General features: G+C 38.3%; 1 protein-coding gene across 3 annotated transcripts in view; it reads left to right on the forward strand.

Moving 5' to 3' along the window:
- Nucleotides 1-25,771, forward strand: part of LOC127853918 (AT-rich interactive domain-containing protein 2-like) — a 46,912-nt gene that overhangs the window by 14,207 nt on the left and 6,934 nt on the right. Inside the window, exons 5-20 of one of the 3 annotated variants that reach the window (XM_052388746.1) lie at nucleotides 1,610-1,828; nucleotides 2,172-2,239; nucleotides 2,515-2,581; nucleotides 3,301-3,380; nucleotides 4,760-4,836; nucleotides 7,455-7,630; nucleotides 7,941-8,150; nucleotides 8,348-8,593; nucleotides 10,167-10,242; nucleotides 10,773-10,910; nucleotides 11,455-11,573; nucleotides 12,492-12,512; nucleotides 12,807-15,909; nucleotides 17,454-17,589; nucleotides 18,652-18,825; nucleotides 22,631-22,722. In XM_052388746.1, coding sequence (XP_052244706.1) covers nucleotides 1,610-1,828; nucleotides 2,172-2,239; nucleotides 2,515-2,581; nucleotides 3,301-3,380; nucleotides 4,760-4,836; nucleotides 7,455-7,630; nucleotides 7,941-8,150; nucleotides 8,348-8,593; nucleotides 10,167-10,242; nucleotides 10,773-10,910; nucleotides 11,455-11,573; nucleotides 12,492-12,512; nucleotides 12,807-15,909; nucleotides 17,454-17,589; nucleotides 18,652-18,825; nucleotides 22,631-22,722 — 5,002 coding nt within the window. Of the gene's footprint in view, nucleotides 1-1,609; nucleotides 1,829-2,171; nucleotides 2,240-2,514; nucleotides 2,582-3,300; nucleotides 3,381-4,759; nucleotides 4,837-7,454; nucleotides 7,631-7,940; nucleotides 8,151-8,347; nucleotides 8,594-10,166; nucleotides 10,243-10,772; nucleotides 10,911-11,454; nucleotides 11,574-12,491; nucleotides 12,513-12,647; nucleotides 15,910-17,453; nucleotides 17,590-18,651; nucleotides 18,826-22,630; nucleotides 22,723-25,771 lie in introns of all 3 variants that reach the window. The other 2 variants (XM_052388745.1, XM_052388747.1) reach the window with 2 other exon arrangements.

Raw genomic sequence — 25,771 nt, forward strand, 5'->3', positions numbered from 1 at the left:
TTTGTTCACCATAATTGGATGGTGTGTCGCGAAAGAATTACGTCAATATCTTCAAGGTCTAGGTCACACTTTGAGTTCAAAGGTCAAAAATGGCCATACATGAGCTTGTCCGGGCAATAAATATGTCGTTCATTGTGAGATTTTAAAATCATTTGGCATATTTGTTCACTATTATTGGACGGTGTGTCTCGCGAAAGAATTATGTCGATATCTCCAAGGTCAAGGTCACACTTTGAGTTTAAAGGTAAAAAAAGGCAAAACATGAGCTTTTCTGGGCCATTACTATGTCGTTCATTGTGAGATTTTAAAATCATTTGGCACATTTGTTCACCATCACTGGACAGTATGTTGCGCGAAAGAATTACGTCAGTATCTCCAAGGTCAAGGTCACACTTTGAGTTTAAAGGTAAAAAATTGCCATAAATGAGCTTGTCCGGGCCATAACTATGTCGTTCATTTTGAGATTTTCAAATCATTTGGCACATTTGTTCATCATCATTGGACGGTGTGTCGTGCGAAAGAATTACGTCGATATCTCCAAGGTCAAGGTCACACTGAGTTCAAAGGTAAAAAATGGCCATAAATGAGCTTGTCCGGGCCATAACTTTTTTGTGACATTTTAAAATCATTTGTTCACCATCATTGGACGGTGTGTCGCACAAAAGAATTATGTCAATATCTCCAAGGTCAAGGTCACACTTTCAGGTTCAAAGGTCAAAAATGGCCATAAATAATAATGGCATAACAATTCTTAAAAAATCGCCATAAATAGGATTCTCTTGTTTTGTGAAGACAGCATTCAAAATAGTCTGTGTCAATGCGGCACGTGGGGGTATACGTCGCCTCTGTGACAAAGCTCTAGTTGAAAATGACATTTAACAATGTTGAGCAATTTTATAGGATTTATTTAATGTTTTAAACGTTCAAGTAATGAGGAAACGTGACTTATTTATCAGTTTCCAATTTGACATAATAATTTCATATTCACATTGAAAATTTTTCAATTACCACAGATAAATTACTCACAGTATGGGTGGTTAATTTTGTTAGAGAATGTTTTTACATACTGTCATTTACTAACTATTCTCCTCACATTTGTGCTTTAATGAAAGCCTCATTCACCAAATGATCCATTGTGCACACATTTATATAGTTGTCCTCAAAAGAGGGGCTGTGTGATCTTTTTGACGTATAGTCTTCCAATACTTTTTTGTCCAATTTACTCAGCTGAATGAAAAAGTAGATAGGTCGTCTTCAATGACAAAAACATCTGAGCCGCAATCGGGAAAAATGGGGATTAATGCATATGCGTGAAGTGTCATCCCAGATTAGCCTGTGCAAACTGCCAATCAGGGACAACCCTTGCCGCTATTATATTTTTTGTTAAAGGAAGTTTCTTGAAGCAAAAATGCAGTCTAGGCAGAAACTTGTGTCCCTGATTAGCAGACTGCACAGGCTCATCTTTGGTGACACATTACACGCATCCATATTGTCCATTTTATGTCAGAATGAGGCTCAATTTATAATGGGTGTGTCCTCTTCATTAACAATGACAATTTCTTTGTCTTTCCCGTGCACATTATCTCATAGTTCTAGTAATTGTTCTCAGCCAATCTGCGTGGAGGTATGGGTCTGTGCACCAGCTATGCGCGGTACAGCGACTACGAGAAGCTAGAGAAGTCCCTCATGTCCGGCTTGCCCAACGAGGTAGACTTTGTGGTAAACGTGTGCACCCTGCTGTCTAATGAGAGCAAACACACGCTGCGTCTCGACAGGTGCTGTACGCTTGTCAGACTGCTTATGGCACACTGCGGACTCTTCGATGAAGGTATGTATGTGTTTGAACTCTTTCCCCATCAGAAGCAAATTGAAAATGGCTTTTGCAACCAGCATAAAACAAGAACAGCCCACGGGTAACAAGCAGTCTGTTCAGGTTTTATGCTGTTTGGTTCTCATCAGTATCTAAGGGTTGGAAATGAAGCCTTTAAAACATGAATCTAGTAAGAAAGGTCTTAAATTAGATATAACTTTCTAAGGAACTGCAAATGCTTGAAAATGCACATCTAAGTGGTAAAGGGTTTAAAAAGTCTTCAATTTTAATCCATGGGTACTGGTAGTCCATGTTTGTTTGGAATGCAGTTTTTGTGTAATGATTACAAATCTTGTTTCAGAGCCCGATTCGTTTGAGAGACTGTATGAAAACTGTTGGAGGAAAAACTCTGATCGGGACTTTACACGGGTGAGTAGTCAAGTCCTTTTCAGCTGTATGTACGGGTTTGTTAAACAGACCCATTCCCAATGCAAAATGATAAAATTAATTCCCAATTTGAAAAAAAAATCCCAATGTGAGTTCTATTTTAAATAAGTTTACCAGATTAAAATATCTTGATTTCATTGCAATACCATCTAACAAAATTGCGACTTCAAATTTTAGTTAAATGGCGAGACAGCAGTGGCTGGTACCTGTCTACATTTCATTTAAATATCCACATTCTGTGTTTCTTTGTGTTGCAGTTCTGGTTTGATACAGTCCATCATCCTGAGGCTAGAAAGATAATTTCTTACACAAGGGAAGACAAACGTAAGTCCGTGTTAGCATGCTCAGTAGATAACCTCCCTTACATTAAGCCTATAAGTTTGATCTGTACTCTTTGCTTTAATTATTGTTCAGTAAAAAAATTATATTTGCAGTGAGATTATTTTTGGATTTGAATATTTTAAGATGCTTTAATCAGAATAGTCAACGGCATTTAAGTAAGTAATGTGAAAATTTTTGTTTAGATCTTTTTATTCAATTAAAATACTGTAAAACAACAATTCAAAACATTAAAATTATTTTAATTTTTATATATTCAAAGTCTGCACAATTTAGGAAAACAATTAACTTACACTATGCAAAAAAATAATTATGGAACTTTCTAGTTGATACCAGTTGACCTCTATTGAAAAAAGAACACAATTATCATTCCTATCATCCTAAAGAAATAGTACATAGTAAAATATAGTTTTCATTTTAATTCATATAAAACTATGTTAGTATTGCAAGAAAAAAGACCTTGTGCTACACCTTGTGTGCTGTGTAATACATCCATAACAAATGAGCCTCGCTTTGGTAAATCTGGGTTTAATTAATATGCGTTAATTATTGTCCAAGATTAGCCTGTGCAGTCTGCACAGCGTTATCAGGGATGACACTTTCTGCTAAGACTGGATTTTCATCAAGCAGACTTGTATTAATCCCCATTGTTCCTAGGGTGAGGCTCATGTTCTTTAGCTTACCTATTTCCTGCTGTGTTACAGGCTGCCTGTGTGGCTCTGAAGTGCTGCAGCTGGGGAGGAACCTGGGGGTGGAGGACAAGGAGGGCATTAGAATCACACAGGTTGGTGGGCAGGGTTGTTGGTTAGTTAAGACTTTCCTTATTTTCCCCCAAAATCTGGCGTTTCCCACAATTTATTTTCCCCTCAAAAAAGCCCAGACCCTTTCCCCAAAATTAGATAAAAACCTTGCCTTAAAAACTATTGATATTTGAATAACAGTGTTTTCAAGGTGATACTTGAGTTTATTACATAGAGCCGGATAGTGGATGAACTTAGTGAAAACTACAACAACATTTGTAACATTCTATTGGGAATTTTAGGTAGTTATTTGGGAAAAATATATGCAGTGTAAAAAAAAACTTAATCAGATTTTCTTTAAATGGAATCCTCTCTAAACTTGACAATTTGTCTGGTCCCTTTTTTATCCCTGTTTGAATAAACATGTAATATCTTAAATCTGGAATCATTCGAGCTGTGTAATTTATAAAGGGGGTTTAATGCATGTGCCTAAAACGTCATCCTTGATTAGCCTGTGCAGTTCCCACAGGCTAATCAGGGACCACACTTTCCGTCTAAACTTGATTTTTGCTAAGAAGAGACTTTCTTTAAACAAAAAAAAATATCATAAAAGCAGAAAGTGTCATCCCTGATTGACCTGTGCGGACTGCACAGGTTAATTTGGGACGACACTTTACGCACATGCATTAAACCCCTTTTTCACAGAGCATGCCCCATTTACATTCCGGATAGTGGTGATACTTCAGATTAAAATCAGGTCCTTTCAAGGGTTATCCAACCTCTCTGAACCATTCAGTGCTTTGTTTAATGCAAATCAGACATAGTGCCAAAACTTATTTAAGATTTATGCACTACCCCCAACTGAAATGCCATTCCTGGATATATTTACTAATAACAAACATACACTTTTTAATCAAGTTCTTTTTTTGGGGGGGGGGGGGGCAGTTGGTTTAGAAAACAGTGTTTAATCTTAATTATGCAAATTATGTTTATATGCTCATTGTTTTGTTTACTTAAGGGCTTTTTGAGTACAGTATAAATAAAGATTTTGAAACTATTTGAACATTTTATTTAAAATTATATTTCATGCATGTTATTTAAAGCATAAAAGATTCACTGGAATTAATGCAATTACTTTGTTTTAATATTGATAATTTAATGATATAACGTTTGTATTGACAGATAAAACAAAAAGATTAAGTTCTTTTTTATGCCATGTTAATGGTAAATAATATTGATTAACGAAAACATATGTTGCAATCATGTTTAGACAAAAGACTAAGTAGTAACGTAGTGCTTATAAACATCCTAAATGAACTATTAATTGGACCATGTTAACTTTTTTTTTTATTGACAGGATAATATTTAGAGAGATTAAGGGTTTTGAGTGAGTTCATTTCATTCTATGATGGTTATTTTCCAGATTGCAATAATCATCAGGAATCTTTCATTTGATGCTGTCAATATGAAAATACTGGCAAACAATTATCTTGTATTTAGGTAAGTACAAATTATATTTTATGACTTGAAAAGTGATCTTGCATCCAGGGGGTGGCGAAATCAAATGTCCGACTTGCCCAAGTCGTACATTTGCTTGTCTGGGCAACTGATTTTTTTCAATTAAGTTGTCCGTGGACAACCAGTAGGGTTGCAGAATACAAAAAAAAACAACACTATTAAAACTGTAATTAAGTTTTACAAAACCGGATGTTGACATGCGATTACATTGTCAGTGCTATTTGCGGAGCAATTAAACTAAAATACGGGCACTCTCCTGCGCAGTGATCTCCCTTATTCTATAAGAGACCGGGAGCATGATGCATTTTCAACATTCGGCCTGACTGTTAGACAGTGTACAGACTGGTTTCTTTATTTTTACAATCAGACGGAAATAAAAGTATCGTACTAAGATAATCAAAACACTGCCTACATGTACCTTGTTATTTCAGACGACTTACGGTAAAGATAGACCTGATGAGGTCCACATATTGGACTAGTTTAATTTGTTAAGATTACGATCAGAGCTCCAGATAATTGTTTAAGATGAAGAGTATTTCACTCATGACTTTTTTAGCTGTAAAATACAAAATCAAAGACTTTTGCGGGAGTATTTTAAAATACTCCAGCAAAAGTCTTTGATTTTGTATTTTATAAATTGTTTAAACATGAAAATGCAGAAAGCATGTATTAATAATAAAGAACATCTACTCTTGTTTACATAAACATGCATTTTGAAATGGCTGATCAAATAATCCGAATATGGGCACTGTTGGTCCAACTGATAATTGCACAAAATGTGTATGCCAATTTTTATGATGACTTTTTTCACTCATAAAAAGTATAATTATGTGTAACACATGTTTTAATAACACTAGCTTTGCAAGATTAAAAGTTTGAGAAAGTCTTTATATTGTTTATAATACACTGCTATAATGAATGTACCATGGAAATACAACTATAACTAAAACAAGCAATTTACACTCATTTTGATTTATTCCACATTATTTTACATTAATCAATAAATGCGTTTATAATTTATATAAACATTAACGGACAAGTGTAGTTCAGCAACGGACAAGTTAAATTTCCTAAATGATTGTCCATGGACAAGTATAGTTTTTTGAGATTTCGCCACCCCTGGCATCTATACGTTGTCTTAAAGGAAAGTAAGATATAAAATGACTGTCAGTAAAAAAGCCACATAAAAGACTTGATTTTCAAAATTGTTTGTTGAAATCAATGTTTAAATTGCCTTTTCATTGGTGTGTATTTACACTGTGCTAATCACACTGTTTAACCCTTTACCCCATAAGAAGCAAAGTGAAAATGGCTTTTGCAACCAGCATAAAACCAGAACAGCCTGCGACTGGCTGTGAGTAACTCGCAGTCTGTTCAGGTTTTATGCGGTTTGCTGCTCACCAGTATCTAATGGTTGGCAATGAAGCCTTTAAAATTTGAATCCAGTAAGAATGGTCTTTAATTAAATTTAACTTTCTGAGGGACTACAAGTGCGTCACAATACGTATCTAAGTGATATAGGGTTTACAGTGTCAGTGTTTGCGGGCGCTGCCTACAGGATATGGCTGGTCTCTGGCAGTTGTACGTTAGCAGCCACTAGTAATGGCTTGCATGTAATATGAATCTAACAAACACAACAGCATGATTTCTCTGGTTTTCTCTTTTTGGTTAACATGGGGCAAAGAAGTTTTTCTTGTATTGCTTTATTTAAACCTTAAAAATAATTCTTATGTTGTACCTAAACCAATGGCTGAATTTCCATGTGTCACACAAATGTTGCTTAGTTTACCGTCTACCAAATTCTTGAAATTATTTGATGAAATAATAAATGGCAGAGCAGTCCTATTATGGCTATATATAAAATTTGCCTAGTTGCTTATGCTACATTTAGCATACAGTTTTACATTTAAAGCATTGTTAGACTATTTCAACAATATCTTCTGATTCTCTATTGTGTTCTTGTTAACTCTTATAAAGCTCCCAGTTGCTGCATGTTACTATTCTTTGCTGTTGTATCCATAAGATAAGGATGTTGAGTTTGATTTCTGCCTAAGCCACATAATTTGTTTGGTGATTGGATCATGAATGGGTCTTGCTCTCGGAAAACAGGGCTTAATGCATGTGTGTAAAGTGTTTCCCAAAGTAGCATATGCAGCAGTCTGCACAGGCTAATCAGGGAGGACACTTTCCACCTTAATTAAGAAGAGACTTCATTAAACAGAAAATAATCATTAACCCTTTCAGTGCTGGAACCGAATTTTGAAGGCCTGTGCAAACAGTTTGGATCCAGATGAGACGCCACAGAACGTGGCATCTCATCAGGATCCAAACTGTTTGCTATTCTGATAGTATTCTTTGAAAAAAAATTGAAGAAAATGCTAATTTTAGAAATTCAGAAGAAGACATTTTAGCAGACAACAAATTTCCCAGCATGCAAAGGGTTAACTTCATTAAACAGAAAATTATCATTAAAGCGGAAAATGTCATCCCTGATTAGCCTCTTCGGATTGAAAAGACTAATCTGGAACAACACTACGCACATGTATTAAGCTCTGTTTTCCCAGACCCAGGCTCAAATTCATGAATGTTTGCTGCTGCAGGTTTCTGTTGCTATGTATCCACTGTGAGTACGGTACCCTGCGTCAGCTGGGACTGGATACCATAGGCAACCTGGCCGGCCAGTTCATACTGGACACAGCAGACCCACGGTGTAACACCATGCTGGACCTCATTGTCAACTTTATCTCATCGAACGACAAATTTGCCGTTGTCACTGGTAAGTTAAGTTGATAGGTTGATTTGTCCGGTTCAGATGTTTATCTCTGCATTGTTTTTCAGTGGGATTTTGTCAGCATGTGTGGAAAGTGTCTTCCCAGATTAGCGTATGCAGTCTGCACAGGCTAACATGGGACATTTTCCTATTACACTGGATTTTTGTTTAGATAAGATGTCCTTTTAACAAAAAAAATTCATAAAAGAGGAAAGTGTTATCCCTGATTAGCGTGTTCGGACAACGCTTTACTTACATGCATTTAGCCCAGTTTTCCTTGAACGCGGCTCATTATAATTGTCTTACTATATCGCAGGTCTGGAGATGGTGAGCAAGCTAAGTCGCCTGGAGGACAACGAGTACGTGCTGTCAGAGAAGCTGGACTCGAGTGTGTACGAGGAGATCAGCAAATACCTGACCATCCACGACATCCAGCTCATAGTGTACAGTCTGGAGGCACTCTACCAGCTCTCAGAGATAGGGGAGGTCACCAATAACAAGATAGCAGAGACATCTAACACTGTCGGTACGTCCTCAGGGTGGTCTGTGGTGTTATATACAGTAGCTGATCAGTGTGTGTTTTATGTCAAATTTGGGGCAAAATAATTCCAAACTAAAAGTTTGACAATTTTTTTTTTAATACAATGAAATATTTAGTTCATTTCCCTATTCAGTGCTATGTCCCGTTTTGGCAGAGTGTGGCTAATGTGCTCTTTTTTGCAGAGACCCTGATCTCGCTGATCACAGTGGAGGCGCAGTCGTACGGGCCCAACTCTCTGATAGGGATCAAGGTGGTGGAGTACTGTCCCCCGCCACACCTCACAGGCGGCCCCGTGGAGGGGACAACAGGTTCAGTGGGGCCCCCGGGGGAGGCAGCCCCTCAACCACTGAGCCCTGGACAGACAACCGGGGCAGCCCCTCAACCAATGAGCCCTGGACAGACACCCGGGCAACCCCCCACTCAGAAGAGTAAGTCTGTAGATAGTGGCTGTAAACCTTTGATAAAAAAATGTTGTTTCGTTTATCTTGACATTTCATTTGAAATATCTAGAACTATGCTTGATGCTTTTGGTGTTTACAAATGGCAGATACTTTATCCATGACACTTTAGTATATTGATTCACTATATCTTATATTAACCATTATGGTTAATCAGTCCGTTATAGAAGTGTGTATCAATGACCAAAAAGTGGTCAGTTATCTTAAAAGAAAGGTGTAATATTCAGTAAATTCTTTGGAGAATACTCTCTTTTTTTCATTCGTTGAAATCTTGAGAAGTGGCAAAAATGCTGGAAGCGCTAAAATGCATTTTTTCTTCATCTGTGGGCATTAAACACCAAATTAGATGTATTATTCCTTATATACTTTTTGTATTAAGGCCTTTTCCAGCCATATTCATGGACCCATTCCTAAAGCAAAATGGTAAACAAAATTCCCAATTGATTTTTTTCCATCTTTGAGAATTTTCTATTCAAATTAGTGTCTAATGATTATTATATCTCAATCATATCAATTACATCAAACAAAGTATACAACTATAATTTATATGCTTTTAAAATTATTTGAATATTATAAAAAGTTACATTAAATTAGAGCGAAGAAAGTGCCAATTCCTGTTGCATTTTTACCCAAAATGGCCAGGAAAAGGCTTGGAAATGCCCCCTTCCCTATGTCAGGTTCCATGTGGAAATGCCCCCTTCACTATGTCAGGTTCCATGTGGAAATGCTCCCTTGCCTATGTCAGGTTCCATTTGGAAATGCTCCCTTGCCTATGTCAGGTTCAATGTGAAAATGCTCCCTTGCCTATGTCAGGTTCCATGTGAAAATGCTCCATTGCCTATGTCAGGTTCCATGTGGAAATGCTCCCTGCCCTATGTCAGGTTCCATGTGGAAATGCTCCCTTGCCTATGTCAGGTTCTATGTGGAAATGCCCCCTTCCCTATGTCAGGTTCCATGTGGAAATGCTCCCTTGCCTATGTCAGGTTCCATGTGGAAATGCTCCCTTGCCTATGTCAGGTTCCATGTGGAAATGCCCCCTTCCCTATGTCAGGTTCCATGTGGAAATGCTCCCTTGCCTATGTCAGGTGTCATGTGGAAATGCTCCCTTGCCTATGTAAGGTTCCATGTGGAAATGCCCCCTTCCCTATGTCAGGTTCCATGTGGAAATGCTCCCTTGCCTATGTCAGGTTCCATGTGAAAATGCCCCCTTCCCTATGTCAGGTTCCATGTGGAAATGCCCCCTTGCCTATGTCAGGTTCCATGTGGAAATGCTCCCTTGCCTATGTCAGGTTCCATGTGGAAATGCTCCCTTGCCTATGTCAGGTTCCATGTGGAAATGCCCCCTTCCCTATGTCAGGTTCCATGTGGAAATGCTCCCTTGCCTATGTCAGGTGTCATGTGGAAATGCCCCCTTCCCTATGTCAGGTTCCATGTGGAAATGCCCCCTTCCCTATGTCAGGTTCCATGTGGAAATGCTCCCTTGCCTATGTCAGGTTCCATGTGGAAATGCTCCCTTGCCTATGTCAGGTTCATGTATTTACAGAGAGCGGTGCAGACAAGATAGTGCCCCCAGAACCCCCTGTGCCTCCCTCACCCCTGGAGGTCTCCACTTGTAACTGGTAAGAGATTCTGTGGGATTTTCACATATGTTTCGTGTTCTGAGAAAACTGGTCATAATGCATGTGCGTAACATGTTGTCCCAGATTAGCCTGTGCAGTCCACACAGGCTAATCAGGGAAAACACTTTCTGCCTAAACTTAATTTTTGGTATGGAGGCACTTTCTTGAAACTAAAAATCCATTAAAGCGGAAAGTGTCGTCCCTGATTAGCCTGTACACAGGCTAATCTGGAACAACACTTTACGCACATGCATTATGACCAGTTTTTATCAGAACGTGACTCATATAATCTTTGTGATTGTCACTGATTTTCAGAGTGATTTTAATTGACTTTTAATGTGATTTTTCATGAATGCTGTTTGCAGTACAGTGTACATTAAAGCATTATTATCATATCAGAAGTGTATGAATTTTTTTTTCAAAGTTTGTTTGAAGTGAAAAAAGAAAACAATTTCTCATGATTTAAAATGAATATTTGTTTGGCAGAGGGTTGAAAGTGACTGCTCAGCTTACCCCCTTTACATGTGCAGGTTACAGGCGAGCTACCACTCGACGGGCCCTGCTGATGTTGTGTCACATGTCCATCTGTACAAGGAGTACCTGGCGTTCTGTACCAAGTTCCAGCTGGCTCAACCTCTCTCATCCAGGGATTTCCTCAAAACATTACAGTGGGTCACGTTTTTTCAAGTAGCTCTTAATGGGAATTAAGTGATGAAGTGATTGATGTGCATTGTTGTTTTTAATATCTTGTTAAAATTTACCTGAAATACCGCTATTATTTTAATAAAGATCAGCTAGACAAGTTTTCAGCGCCAACTTTCCACATATTTGCTCTTGTACATTGCTGGAAGAGAGGTTTCAGGGTATTAATCTCATTTATGACATTGGTCTAGTGTAATGTTGAATGTCATCATATAAGCATCATTCTGAGACAATGGGGTTTAATCCATTTGGGTAAAGTGTTGTCCCAGATGAGCCTGTGCACTTTGCATTGTCTAATCAGAGACAAAAACTTTTCGCCTTCATGGAATTTTTCGTTTATATCTATTCAGAAAGTGACATCCCTCATTAGCGTGTGTGGACTGCACAGGCTACTCTGGGACGACACTTTACGCACATGCATTGAGCCCATTTTCCCAGAGCACATATCACTGACATGATGAGACCTCCTAGTTTTCCTTTGTGTATTTGATTCTTTTGTGTGTCTTTCAGGATTGTGTTTCCCAAGAGTGCTAGTGTGATGATACAGAAGGCTGATGGGGTGAGGGAGATGTGTGTACAGGGGCTGAGGAAACGCCCTTCACAGCTGCCCTTCGCCATCTCCTGCCCAGGTAAGGGGTGTACAATGGAGAGTAACATTTTGTTAACCTGTACCATTCACAGCACACAGTTTGACATGTTTGTAGTACCTTAGAAAATCGGATACAGTTTAAGACTTTTCTTACTAGGTTGAAGTTTGAAAGGCTTCATTTCACAACCTAAAATACTGATGAGCAGCAAACAGCATAACACTTGAGCAGGCTGCGAGTAACTCGCAGGCTGTTTAAGTTTTATGCTAATTGCCTATAATCATTTTCACTTTTTTCTGTGCTAGAAAGGGTTAAGTATTATCATTCCCTCAAGTTTCACAGAATGTACCAAAAATATAAGTCAGGTTAAAATAAAACGATTTTTTTGCAACACAAAGCATACAAACTATTGTAAAATATCAATAAATCATTCTGAAACTGTGAGCAATATAAGGCTTGAAAGATTTATTTAACTACGCAATGTTAACAAACATATCAACAATATAAATAAATGGTTCAAAACTGAGAAGTATTTAACTTTCAAGGTTTATTTCACTATAAAAAGTAAACCAACATGGTACAAAACAAGAACAATAGCATGCATTATGTATAAGAAAATAAATTACTTTTGTTGCATGTGATGTCATACACATTAACATTTAAAAAACAGACAAAAAAAGAGACAAGAATGTCTGTTTCAAACTTAAGTATTTCAATCATTAGATAAACATAAGTTGGGAGTTTTGTTTTTGATATAATAATTGTTTGTACATATTAGTTAAAGGCTTACATATAAAAAGTCTGAATAACATTATAACTTGCGTTCTATTTGTCCCATCTTACACTGGAGGTTTTACATACCAGCCCTGCATGGTTGTTGTAAACTGTAGTTGTGCTGTTCAAGTAAGAATACTAGATGATTTAGTTTTGCAAATGATGTTTGAGCTTTATCATTTGTAGATGTCTTAGACAGCATGTCATGTAAGTAATATCAGTGTGCATGCCCCTAGGTATTGTTGTTGTGTTTCAGGGCATTCCATCAACACACTGCTGTTGTTTTTAGTTCCACTGTCAGCTTGCATGCCCCCTATATGTTGTTGTTGTGTTGTGTTTCAGGGCCTGCAGCCCCCAGTAGAGTAGTGCCCCCTGTTGTGAGACCTCCAGTCACAAGCGTGAGCTCCCCAGCGCTTGCGCGCAGGCTAAATTCCCCGCCACCCCGCCACATCCTGCCTGTGCGGCCCACCTTTGCCACAAACACTCCCATCTCTGCTGCAGGTGTGCCCACAAACCAGCCAGTCCAAACCAACCAAACCAGCGCTGGCTTGGCCAACCTACAACTACCACACTCCACTTCTCTGCCCTCTCAGGCTCCCGCCACAGTTGCTATGGTGACCCTGGGTCATAGTTCGGGTCACATGATTCAAGTCAGCGCGCCAGTGATCAATATCAACAGCCAGCAGCGTGTGGCTTGCAGCACTGTGACGGTTCCTTTTAAACAGATTGGCGGGGGACTGGTAGCCCAGGGGTATGTAAGCGACCCTCAGCCTCCAACGCCTTCAACCACATCTAGCATGGCAAAGACACAGAATATCGTGAAGAAAAAGATTGCGGCTAAGAAGATTCAGCCGGTTTTACCGAAGGTTGAAAGCTCCAACTCAGGACCCAATCTTCAGCCTATTGTCCCCAAGATTGTGTCAATGCCAGTTCAAGCGACCATGGCTCAACCTCAGCAGTATATCACCCAGGAGGGTGTCGTGTATCAGGCAATACAGGATCAACAGAACCCAGAAAACAAAGTGTTTGTGAAGACTCTTCTAGCCCAGAAGATTCGCACTGGGAATGTCATTATTCAGCAGCCCATACCGGGTGGTGTGATGAACGTTGACATTTCTGGCGGGGGAGACGGTCAGGCAATACAGTACCAGACCAGTTTTCCCCAGCAGACTGCTTTCTTTCAGTACGCCGCCCCACAGGTCAGCGGCACGCAAAACATCCTACAGAACAATCAGACTGTCTCAAATGTCCAGACTTATGTGGTCCAGCCGAACGGAGAAATGTACATGCACACGCCTACGTCCAACATGGCCCCTCACATGGTCTCACAGGCTGTGATGATGCCGCAGCAACAGCTGATTGTCTCTCAAACACCTCTTATGATGCCTCACCAGTTTGTACCACAGCAGCAGTTCATTAACGCATCTCTACAACAATCTCAAAATGTCGCTAAATCTCAAATCATCACACACTCACAGTCTGTGTGTGGACAGCCGTTTATTGTTCATCCTTCGTCTACCATCCCATTGTCATCAACAGCGGTTTGTGAACCATCTTCATCATTATCATCATCACCTGTAACATTGCCATCATCCTGTTCATCCTCTTTACAACCTTCAGTGCTAAACTCTTTATCCGAATCATCCGTGAACAATTCAAATTATTTGATAGACTCTTCAAATCATAGTTCTAGTCAAACCATGTCACATTCCATGGAAGGGAAACCATTTGGTGACAATAACAATGTAACTGAAAATCCTCAAGAAACTGTAGAGCATTTAGACTTGGATACCGAAGTGCCGTCCAGTGAAAGTAATATCATAAGTGCTGTGGGGGACGTTTTGAATCCTACAAACACAAATATTTCAACAAGAGCTGAAATTGAATTCGCTGTGGGTTCAATTATGGAAGACTCAAATGACGGTGGTGATGATGGGCCAGTTATGATTGAAAATGACGGAAATGAGCTCATGTTTGAGCAACAAGCTTACGCAATGGGAAGCACTGAAAATGCTACAAGGGAAATTTTTGCAGGGGATTCAGAGGCTGCCCTGGCTGTTGAACAGCTGGGCCAAATGGAAGGAACCGATGATCAGGAAACTGAAACTACTGTGGTGGATGATGCAATGTGTGGCAGTGAAACAGTGTGTGAGGATGAGCATGGAATGGATACGAGAGAAACTGTTGAAGCATATGATAATGCTGTGATAAGTGAAGATCAAATAATGAATGATCAAATTGTGGATAACGGTGAATCAAATTCAGGCCATGCCGGAAGTAAAGAAGGAAGTGCTGAGAAAGAAACAGTGCTATCCGATGCGGAGTTGATTGCTAAGTTCAGGGCAGAAACCCCAATAAATGTGCCTCTTGTAGCTGAAAATGGTCTTTTTGAGCAAGATTTTGAAGCACAAATGGCAGTAGAAAACTTGCTGAAGGATGTAGAGTTCAGTGTGAAGGATGAAGACAGTGGAGAGATCAATAGAATGTTCTCACAGGGCACAGGGTCTTCAAAAACTTCATCTCAGAAAACTGATAAATCACATGCTGTAGATGATAGTAGGAGGCTAATTGAATCTCAAAACACTAAAATGATAGGAAATCATATTGAAAAACCAGGGTCAGATTCAGCTGTGAAGCACTCATTGGAAAAAACAGCAGTAAATGGTATTGGTATGAATCATGGGAAGCCTTTATTGAATGGCGATATAGGTTCACCAGAGAGTCCATGTGTGCCTTCACCGGGACTTGTGAACGGAATAGACAAGTTAGTAAATGGGATTGGGGACGAAAAGGAAGAATCCTATGATAAGACTGTGGATAAAGTCCTGAAAATAAACGGTGTTGTGAATCATAAGATCTCATCAGAGAAGCAACTTACTTTGACAGACAATGTGGTAAGTGGGCACAATGAAATCAGTGATAATGTAGGAGACACTCTGAGCAGTGAAGTGAAAACCAATGATATCCTTGCCCAGAGTATGATGGAAATAGACAAAAGTGACGGTGACTCTAATTCATCAGATAAGGCAGTGGGGGATGAGGGTGATATACTGGCCAGGAGTATTTTGGAGAACGGTATACAGCCAGGGGACTGTGAGATTCCGGACTCCGATCCGGTAACCAAGCAGATGATACCTGGGACCATGTACGGCAAAATTATGACAGTTACATACAGTGGAAACACCATGCCAATACCATTTGCCAGCAACGCGATCGTGACATCAAATACAAAGTCGAACCAAATCAATGTGTGCAATTCCCGTCACATACCGACGCCCGAGAGTGCCAGAGATGGGGAACTCAGTTGTGATAGCACCTCCTCCTCCATCGCAATGTCTGAACTCAGCCTGGTCATTAGCGAGAAACATTCCAGTAGCAAAAACCAATCAAAGTCTGGTAGTAAGGAATCAAAGTCAAAGTCACTTGCAAGCCCTAAGGCTGTTTCAGTCGACAGCAAAAAGTCAAAGTCAGCTTCTAAGAAGCGCAGTCGCTCCAAGTCAGGGGGCAGCGGGAGTTCAGACTCGCGTCCTTCGTCTGCGACCTCCCCGGGGGTGGCAGCCACGCCCCTTCCAGAGTTCATGTGCGAGTGGACCAACTGCAGGCAGTAAGTACCATAGCGTAAACTAACATTTACAAACAATATTTTTGGGTGTTGTTAGTGCTTGTGGTAGGTGACACAGAGGCTTCGGTTGGGAATAGTCTTCAACAATTAGTTTAAAAACATATCCTAAAGCCAGTGCTCCAGATAAGCTTATGAATCTGCGTATTTTACCCAATTAAAATGTTTAGAAACACAAAGGAATATAATACAATGTGCATTGAATACTCGTCCAGTTTACTTGTGCGTAAATCCTATAATCCTATAAAATTGATGCCTACGATACAAGAGCCTCCATTAGAAATGCTTTCTTCACTTTCAGTATTTTCTCTTTAGAAATTATTATCGTACTGCGGCGACAATTTGTCTTTAGTGTAAAGTTTGATAGCAAGCACCTGGATGATGGAGGAAAACAATCAAGGTTACTCAAAGGCTCTTTTTAGTTGATGTTAGAGTGAAATAAGTGTTTTACTTGTTTTCAATTTGACTTAATTTTTAGCATATTGTGCGTATATATTTTAAGTGTCTAAATTAACAGTTTCTACAATGTTGCATTATAAAAATGGCTAGTAGAAGAAATGTTCCTTGAAATGTGTTTGTCATTTATTGACTATACATGTAGCAACTGACAAATGATTTAAAAGGAAGATGCTATATGTACTTTGGGGAACGTTATTAAGTACAGAATAAATTGAACAATTTGACTTATTTATTTTGAAAAAGTATGTTTGCCAGGACATATGAATTAGGCCTTGTTCAGCAACATTCATATTTGTTTGCAGTTTGGCAAGTACTTAAGTATATTTTGCATAGTCGAATAGTGTTATTAAACTAAGAATACCCAAACATGTTTTTATGCCCATAGCTTCTACTGATTTGGAAGACACAGAGTAATAGGCCCCTTCATCTGTCCCTCCCTATTAGGTTAACCCCATATGACACATTGTGTTTAACACCAATGATGCATCTAAAAAACGCTGAGATACTTGCATGGGTGGTGTGTTTGAACGCCATTAGCACCTCACCTCATTTTGACAGTGACATAAACCTTCTGTTGAAATTAGATTAATTGAGATGGTCAAAATTATTGGTTAACACAAATCCATTAATATCAATAATACTTACTAAAAAGCTGCTCAGCACATTCACATCACCAGACCTAATTTTGACCTTCATTTATCTTATTTTGGTCAAAGAGATAGGCTGATGAATCAATATACGACCGAGGACATGAGCTTTCATTTGAAACAACACCTTGTTACTTAGATTGTATTTGAGCTTTTCTCTGGGAAAATGGGGTTTAATGCATGTTCGTAAAGGTTCATCTCAGATTAACCTGTGAAGTGGGCACAGCTAATCCGGGAGGATTTTTGCCTCTTTTAAGGTACTTTTTGTCTCTTCTTAGCCAAAATTATAGGTGAAAAGTGTCCTCCCTGATTTGCCTGTTTGGGCTGCACAGGCTAATCTGGGATGACACTTTACACATATGCATTATGCCCCGTTTTCCAAGAGCGAGACAACATCACGGTCAGTCTTCACTTGTCTTGCAGGTGTTTTGACAACACGAGGAAGGTGTTTAGCCATGTGGCCAGTGCTCACCTGAGAACAGAGTATGACGGGCTCTGTAAGTGGGACGGCTGTGAGGCACTCATACGCAAGCGATGGTCCCTCTTTACTCATGTACAGGTACGCTTAGCAACCTTTATTTGTAAAATTGGTATTTGGAAATGGTCAATAAAATAAAGCTGTTTATTATATACCTGCTTTTTGTTCCCTAAAAATACAAGTTGCATCAATCGTAAAAAACAACTGCACAGAAATTATTCCCTTATTATGCTATTTGTTTTCCAATTCCGTATTACCATACTAGCCTGACTACTTTTAATGACGTCACTTTGAATGCAGAAAATTATAAGAGCATTCTTGGTTATTAATGAACGCTTAAGTCATTTTTAACTTAAATGATTCAAAGTTGTATATTATAAAAGGAATATTACGCAAGTCAATTGTTACAAGTGTTTGTATCGGTCTCCTGGCTTGTGCTAGTTCGTATCACACTCGAGGCTCCGCGTCTCGTGAGATACGTCATCACACAAGCAACTCGACTGATACAAACACATGGAACAATTGACTATCGTAATATTTCGTATGTATTAAACCTGTATTCCTTTAAGGAAAAAAGTACGAGTTATGTCAATCATTTGTTATTATCCTACAACTCTAGACAACCATTTTCTGCGTTAACAGTCCCCCAGTAGTATCCATAGTTAACATGATCTATTTGAAGTGGATACTTTAGTAAACGTTTTAAGGACATAAGTGGTATGTTTAAAAAAATCACACCTTTTTATGTAAGTTAAAAGTCCATGTTTGGTGAATCCAATTAAGAACCTAGTGTTTTTTCCTTGATGAATTGTATACAAAGCTCACTTTGACTTATTCATGCATGTGACCTAAACACATATGAGCCAAGTTCTGAGAAAACTGGGCTGAACACATGTGCATAAAAATTTGTCCGAGATTAGCCTGTGAAGTCCGCACAGGCTAATCAGGGATGACAATTTCTGCCTAAGCTGGTTTTTCAATGACAAGAGACTCCCTTAAAACAAAAATTTCCATAAAAGCGGAAATTTTGGTCCCTGATGAGCCAGTGCAAACTGCACAGGCTAATCTGGACAACAATTTGAGTCAATGCTTTAAGCCCAGTTTTCACAGAACAATGCTCCCATGTACTTCTTACCCCCACAGGACCACCACTGTTCCGAGAGTTCTCTGCGCGTGGCTGCCCAGCGCCGCCTGCAGGCCTTCCAGACGGGTCAGAAGATAGCGGCGCCCACTGTGCCTGCCATGGTGTACCCGAACGACGCTGCAAACCAGGCCATTAAGAGATATCTGCCCAAGCCACCCTATCCAGAGTTCACAGTGAGTTAAATTTAAGTTTGAACCTTTTTATTTTAGAAATTTGCATTGAAATCTGAAGACTTATCGAAACGCTCTTGAGTCCATTTCCTTGGTAGAACCAGAATTTTGGGAGAAATCTGAAGAACGCTCCTTCAGTGGGGATTAAACCTTTGACCTCCCGCTACTTATATAGGAACCATATCCGCTATGCCACAGCGTAACAAAAGTTCTTAAATTCATGGTGTGTGGAGGATACTGTTTGTATTCACTCCCTGTCCATGCTTTTATCTCTTACAAATGTGATGTCAAATTGATTGATGAACATTTGTTGAATGATAATGCTCACATTCATAGATTCATCTGTCATCAGATGCATTGATGAATGGAAAGAAAGATTAAACATTCTTATTGATGCAACATTAGAAGAAAGGTGCTAACAACCACATGCAAATTTTGTGTTTAATTATTTTTTGCAATAAGTTATTATAAAACATTACGTTGCTTTCGTTTACAATTCTGCATGCATCAGCAAGTGTATTTCACTGTAATGTTCATAATGTACCAAAAACATTTATAGCTCATCTATTTTTTGAAGAAAAAAAAAGAGCTATTGTCATCACCTTGGCGTCGGCGTCCGGTTAAGTTTTGCGTTTAGGTCCACTTTTCTCATAAAGTATCAATGCTATTGCATTCAAACATGGTACACTTACTTACTATCATGAGGGGACTGGGCAGGCAAAGTTTGATAACTCTGGCTTGCATTTTGACATAATTATATGCCCTTTTTATACTTAGAAAATTGAAAGTTTTGGTTAAGTTTTGTGTTTAGGTCCATTTTATTCCTTAAGTATCAAAGCTATTGCTTTCATACTTGCAACACTTACTAACTATCATAAGGGGACTGTGCAGGCAAAGTTATGTAACTCTGACTGGCATTTTGACAGAATCATGTGCCCTTTTTATACTTAGAAAATTGAAAATTTTGGTTAAGTTTTGTGTTTAGGTCCATTTTATTCCTTAAGTATCAAAGCTATTGCTTTCATACTTGCAACACTTATTAACTATCATAAGAGGACTGTGCAGGCAAATTTATGTAACTTTGACTGGCATTTTGACGGAATTATGGGCCCTTTATACTTGAAAATTTGGTTAAGTTTTGTGTTTTGGTCGACTTTACCCCTAAAGAATCATAGATATTGCTTTCATACTTGGAACACTTGCAAACTATCATAAGGGGACATTAAAGGACAAGTTGCATAACTCTGGTTGTCATTTTTAGGGAATTATGGCCCTTTTTTGACTAAGTAAAAGTATCAAGGCTATTGCTTTCAAACTTCAAATACTTTCATGCTATCATGAGGGTACTGTACCTGGCAAGTTGAATTTTACCTTGACCTTTCAATGACCTTGACTCTCAAGGTCAAATTATTAAATTTTGCTAAAATTGCCATAACTTCTTTATTATGCCCCCCTTCAAAGAAGAGGGGGTATATTGTTTTGCACATGTCGGTCGGTCTGTCGGTCGGTCGGTCCGTCCACCAGATGCAGGGGACAAAAATACCACTCGTCCGCTCGTATTGACGAGTGAAATCTTGAAAGGACGAGTGAATTTTCCTGAAGCTCTCGTCCGACAGGACGAGTGAAAATAAGCTGATGTTAAAATATGTATTTTCTGACAAGTAAGACTCGTTTTCATTAAATAAAATCATTTTCTTAAAGCATATCTATTCCGAAAGTAGAACGCGAATGAACCGGAAATTGCAATTGTAAATTTCATACAGCAGGTGCGCGTTGTTATGCAAAACTGTGTCCCGATTAAATATTGGCTTTTTGGTATAAACTTTGCGCGTCCATGTTGACAGGGAACCATCCGACTGCATTCACTGTAAGTATTGATTTTTAAAGAATTATTTAACCCCGAAGAACGGCTTTAAACCAGTCTGAATTTTGTCAGAAAAGGACTGACAAACGAGCGTTCTTTAAAGTTGGCGGGAGCGATGTTCAAACGTCCGAAACGGAAAGCACACGAGCATTAGAAAAAAGGAAAACACAAAATTGTCTTCATTTATTAATTTGTGTTCCTCATAAATAAAGTAACTTATTTCACTGCTTTTGTGATCAGCTGGCATGAATAACTGAGTAAGCAGCATTTTAGCAGTGATATAAGAAACTTTATTAGTCATATCAGCCCTTTGCAATTTTTATTTCACACATATTTGAAGGACACGATCATGTGTTTGCAGGACGAGTGAAAATTTTTATGCACTTGTCCTGCAGGACGAGTGCAGTTTAGAAATATTTTTGTCCCCTGAGATGGTTTCCGGATGATAACTCAAGAACGCTTAGGCCTAGGATCATGAAACTTCATAGAAACATTGATCATGACTGGCAGATGACCCCTATTGATTTTCAGGTCACTAGGTCAAAGATCAAGGTCACAGTGACTCGAAATAGTAAAACGGTTTCCGGATGATTACTCAAGAATGCTTATGCCTAGGATCATGAAACTTCATAGGAACATTGATCATGACTGGAAGATGACCCCTATTGATTTTCAGGTCACTAGGTCAAAGGTCAAGGTCACTGACTCGAAACAGTAAAATGGATTCCGGATGATAACTCAAGAATGCTTACGCCTAGGATCATGACATAGGAACATTGATCATGACTGGAAGATGACCCCTATTGATTTTCAGGTCACTAGGTCAAAGGTCAAGGTCACAAAATAGTAAAATGGTTTCGGATGATAACTCAAGAATGCTTACGCCTAGGATCATGAAACTTCAAAGGTACATTGATATTGACTCGCAGATGACCCCTATAGATTTTCAGGTCACTAGGTCAAAGGTCAAGGTCACAGTGACTCGAAATAGTAAAATGGTTTCAGAATGATAACTCAAGAATGCCTATGATCATGAAACTTCATAGGTACATTGATCATGACTGGCAGATGATCCCTAATAATATTCAGGTCACTAGGTCAAAGGTCAAGGTCACAATGACTCGAAACAATAAAATGGTTTCCTGATGATAACTCAAGAATAATTAGGCCAAGGATCATGAAATTTCATAGGTACATTGATCATGACTGGCTTATGACCCCTATTGATTTTCAGGTCACTAGGTCAAAGGTCAAGGTCACAGTGACAAAAAACGTATTCACACAATGGCTGCCAATACAACTGACAGCCCATATGGGGGGCATGCATGTTTTACAAACAGCCCTTGTTTATGATTAGATTTGATTGATACTTTGACAAACCAACTCTTACCTGACATACCACAATAAACTCCACCCAAACCATCCCCCAAGCCCGCCCCGCCCCCCCCCCCCCATCCCCATCCCCAATTATTTTTTTTGTAATCATCTAATAAATGACGACCACACCCTCACACTATACCCCCCCACCCGAATTTTTTTTTTTCAAACATGGTTAAAAAAACACAAAAATTAATTTTTATTATTTTATTTTTGAAATACCGTCCAGCCATCCCACCCAAGAATCCCCCCCCCCCTAAATTTTTTTTTATTTTTTTTTGCATTTTTTTGCATTTTTTGAAGATAATGTAATAAATGACCACACACCCACACTATACACCTCTCTCCACTCCAGCCCTCCCTCCTTTGTGTTTGAAATTTAGATAGGTCCCTACACCTTTAAAAAGAAAAATAGATGAGCAGTCTGCACCCGCAAGGCGGTGCTCTTGTTCTAAACAAAATAATTGCAGGGTAACCCATACTCAATTTCCTCGTTTGTTGTAATTTTTGAAGTGAATACTTTATCATGCCAATATGTCTGAGATTTTAATTCCTGGCTGTTTGCAGGAAGGGAGAGAGGGTCCGGTAACGAAGCACATCCGTCTCACGTCTGCTCTCATTCTGCGTAACCTTGCAAGATACTCACGGGAAGGCAGGAGGTGAGTTTGTAAATTTATTTGAGCCCTGCTCTCAGAAAAAGGGGGCTTAATGTAGGGATGCAAGAGGTTAACTGGTTCCGGAAAAGGTTAACCTGGAAAAGAGTTTTTGATTATGTTTTTTTTTTCATGGAATAATTCGTACGAGTTTACTTTTTTCGCGTGACATACTGCCAACTTGTGCTGGCGCTAGTAAGAACAACATGCCGCACCATCAGCGGTAATAAATAATGTGTCAACAATCAAAGTAATAAAGCAATTAATCAATACCTTTGATAACAAATAGGGGGTACGTTTTGATAACTGACACTTTTGGTCTTTTGACTCACTAAAATTTAACTAGCGAACTGCAGTGAAGGGGAGTTATTAGCGAAGATGTAATTGACACGTTTATTGAACTCGCGATAAAAAAACAGTTGAGATATTGGACGGCTTATTTTGAAGTTTTGTTAACCAATATCCAACACTGATTGCTCGCGAAAATACTGTGTTTATAAGTAACAATTTTATGAACGCATTTGTAGTTACATTGTTTATGAGTTTACGTCGTTTTTGTTTATCAAAAATTAATATCATTATGATAATGTACGTCCAATGATTCGACCATTACCATCTGATGCAAGTTTTATTTAAGAAAGCAAATACTTAACTAATTAAATAATTAAACATCAATTAAAAATATTTAAAAAATAAACCCGTTAAATTTAGTATTTGTGTAATTGCGTAAAATTTGCGCGCTATGGTACGTTAACAAACATACATAACTATCAGTATTTGAGATCAAAATACTTAGTTACTTCGCTATTAAATAAATGTACTGATTATATTAAATATTCAACTTATATTTTGTTCAAAATTAATTTAATTTGTGCATTTGTGTCTTTTATTTTACACACATTTTTTAATTGCAGGTGTGGCGAAATCTCAAAAAACTATACTTGTCCACGGACAACCATTTAGGAAATTTAACTTGTCTGTTGCTGAACTACTTTTGTCCGTAAATGTTTATATAAATTATAAACGCATTTATTGATTAATGTAAAATAATGGGGAATATATCAAAATGAGTGTGATTTGCTTGTTTTGTTTATACAGTCCACTCTCGTTATCTCGACATCGGTTATCTTGATATTCTCGATATGTCGAAGTAAGGTCAATGTCCCATTTTTTCCCCTTCTTTATCTATATAAATTAACATCGCTTATCTCGATTTTCGTTATGTCGAATAATTCAATATGTCGATATAAAATTTTGTCCCGAGTCCCGATTTAACATGTATTTACCGTGGTGTATCTCGAAGTGCGAATAACTTTTTCAGTGTAGGCAAAAGGTGAGAAACTTTTTCTTTGATACTTCACCGTCCCGCTTCGCCCGGCTGCTCCCGATACTGTGCGGTAGAAAATTGATCCGTTAATTGCATCAATGACCACACGTGTGAAATGTCGTTAGCCATTAACACTTGATTAAGGCCTGTCACTTCAAGTGTCACTTTAACATCAATTAACTGCAATTAATACACAGCCTGCCGAAAGGCCGAAAGACTAATTGTTTTTACAAACAACATTCCAAAATGCATTGAGTTATATTTTTGCGTATATACACTGTCGTTAACTCGACAGTTTAGAAAAATTATGACTGCATGTGTTCATGCAAGTCTGTAATACTTAAAACGTCATTTTAAGCATTTAAATAGCAAAATTAATCGTGCCTCGTAAAAGGCGTATATTTTTAAGAAGAGAGTATTATGCCACACGGTGACGGCTTTAGCTAGATCACTTAGCAGGTATTAAGATGTTAAAAACAAGGTAAATTTGCGTCTCATTTTTTATTTGAAAACGCCTAATCGGATATCTCTCGTTATCTCGATATTTTTTCTTGTTCCCGCCGACTTCGAGATAACGAGAGTGGACTGTAATTGTATTGCAATGGTACATTCATTATAGCAGTATATTATAAACAATCTAAAGACTTTCTCAAACTTTTAATCTTGCAAAGCCAGTGTTATTCAAACATGTGTTGAACATAAGTTCATCGTAATCTTAACAAATTAAACTAGTCCAATATGTGGACCTCATCAGACTGAGGCTCCGCTACTGGTAGCAATTTGATTATCATCCACTGGTAACCATTGAAAATCTGTTAGCCTAGTTCCTTGAAAAGTTCTGGTGCGTTTACTTAGATCTTATTTTTTATCATAATCTTTCTTAGTTTTTTTGGGAGGTGGACTGCTCAAAGGTTCGGGTTTCTGCTCTGTTATTGAAAAAAAATTAATAATAAATTGTTCCATCCTTACCATTAAAGTTGTCTTAAATAACAAGGTAGACCATGTTTTGATTATCTTAGTTTTATACTTTTTATTTCCGTCTGATTGTAAAAATAAAGAAACTAGTCTGTACACTGTCTAACAGTCGGGCCGAATGTTGAAAATGCGGCATACTCCCGGTCTCTTATAGAATAAGGGAGATCACTGTGCAGGAGAGTGCCCGTATTTTAGCTTGATTTCTCCGCAAATAGCACTGACATTGTAATTGCGTCAACATCTGGTTATAAAACTTAATTACAGCTTTAATACAATGTATTTTTTTGTATACCTGAACCCGACTTTTAAAAAACTTGTTGTCCACGGACAACTTAATTGAAAAAAATCAGTTGCCCAGACAAGCAAATGTACGACTCTGGCAACTCGGACATTTGATTTCGCCACCCCTGAATTGTAAAATAAAAATCAAACGATACAACTTCGGCTACAAACGCTTAAATGCAAACAACAAAATATGCATTTATCAAATAAGAGATGCGGATTCGCTGAACACACATAACCCACTTTATGTCGATTGAAAGGGAAAAAACATTTCTATATTAAGCCAATTTGAGTTTCAAAAATTATAACAGAATGAACAAAGGAACAAGCCATTTTTGTGAGCAATACAACGCAAACGTTAAATAAGCAGCCCAACCAAAAATAAGTTTATAACAAGTAAAAATGAACATTGTGTAGTAATTTAATTTTTTACTCCTATGCATTTACGCAGGAAAAATAAATAAAATATAT

This window comes from Dreissena polymorpha, chromosome 12 (assembly GCF_020536995.1).
Source record: "Dreissena polymorpha isolate Duluth1 chromosome 12, UMN_Dpol_1.0, whole genome shotgun sequence".
NCBI lineage: Eukaryota > Metazoa > Mollusca > Bivalvia > Myida > Dreissenidae > Dreissena > Dreissena polymorpha.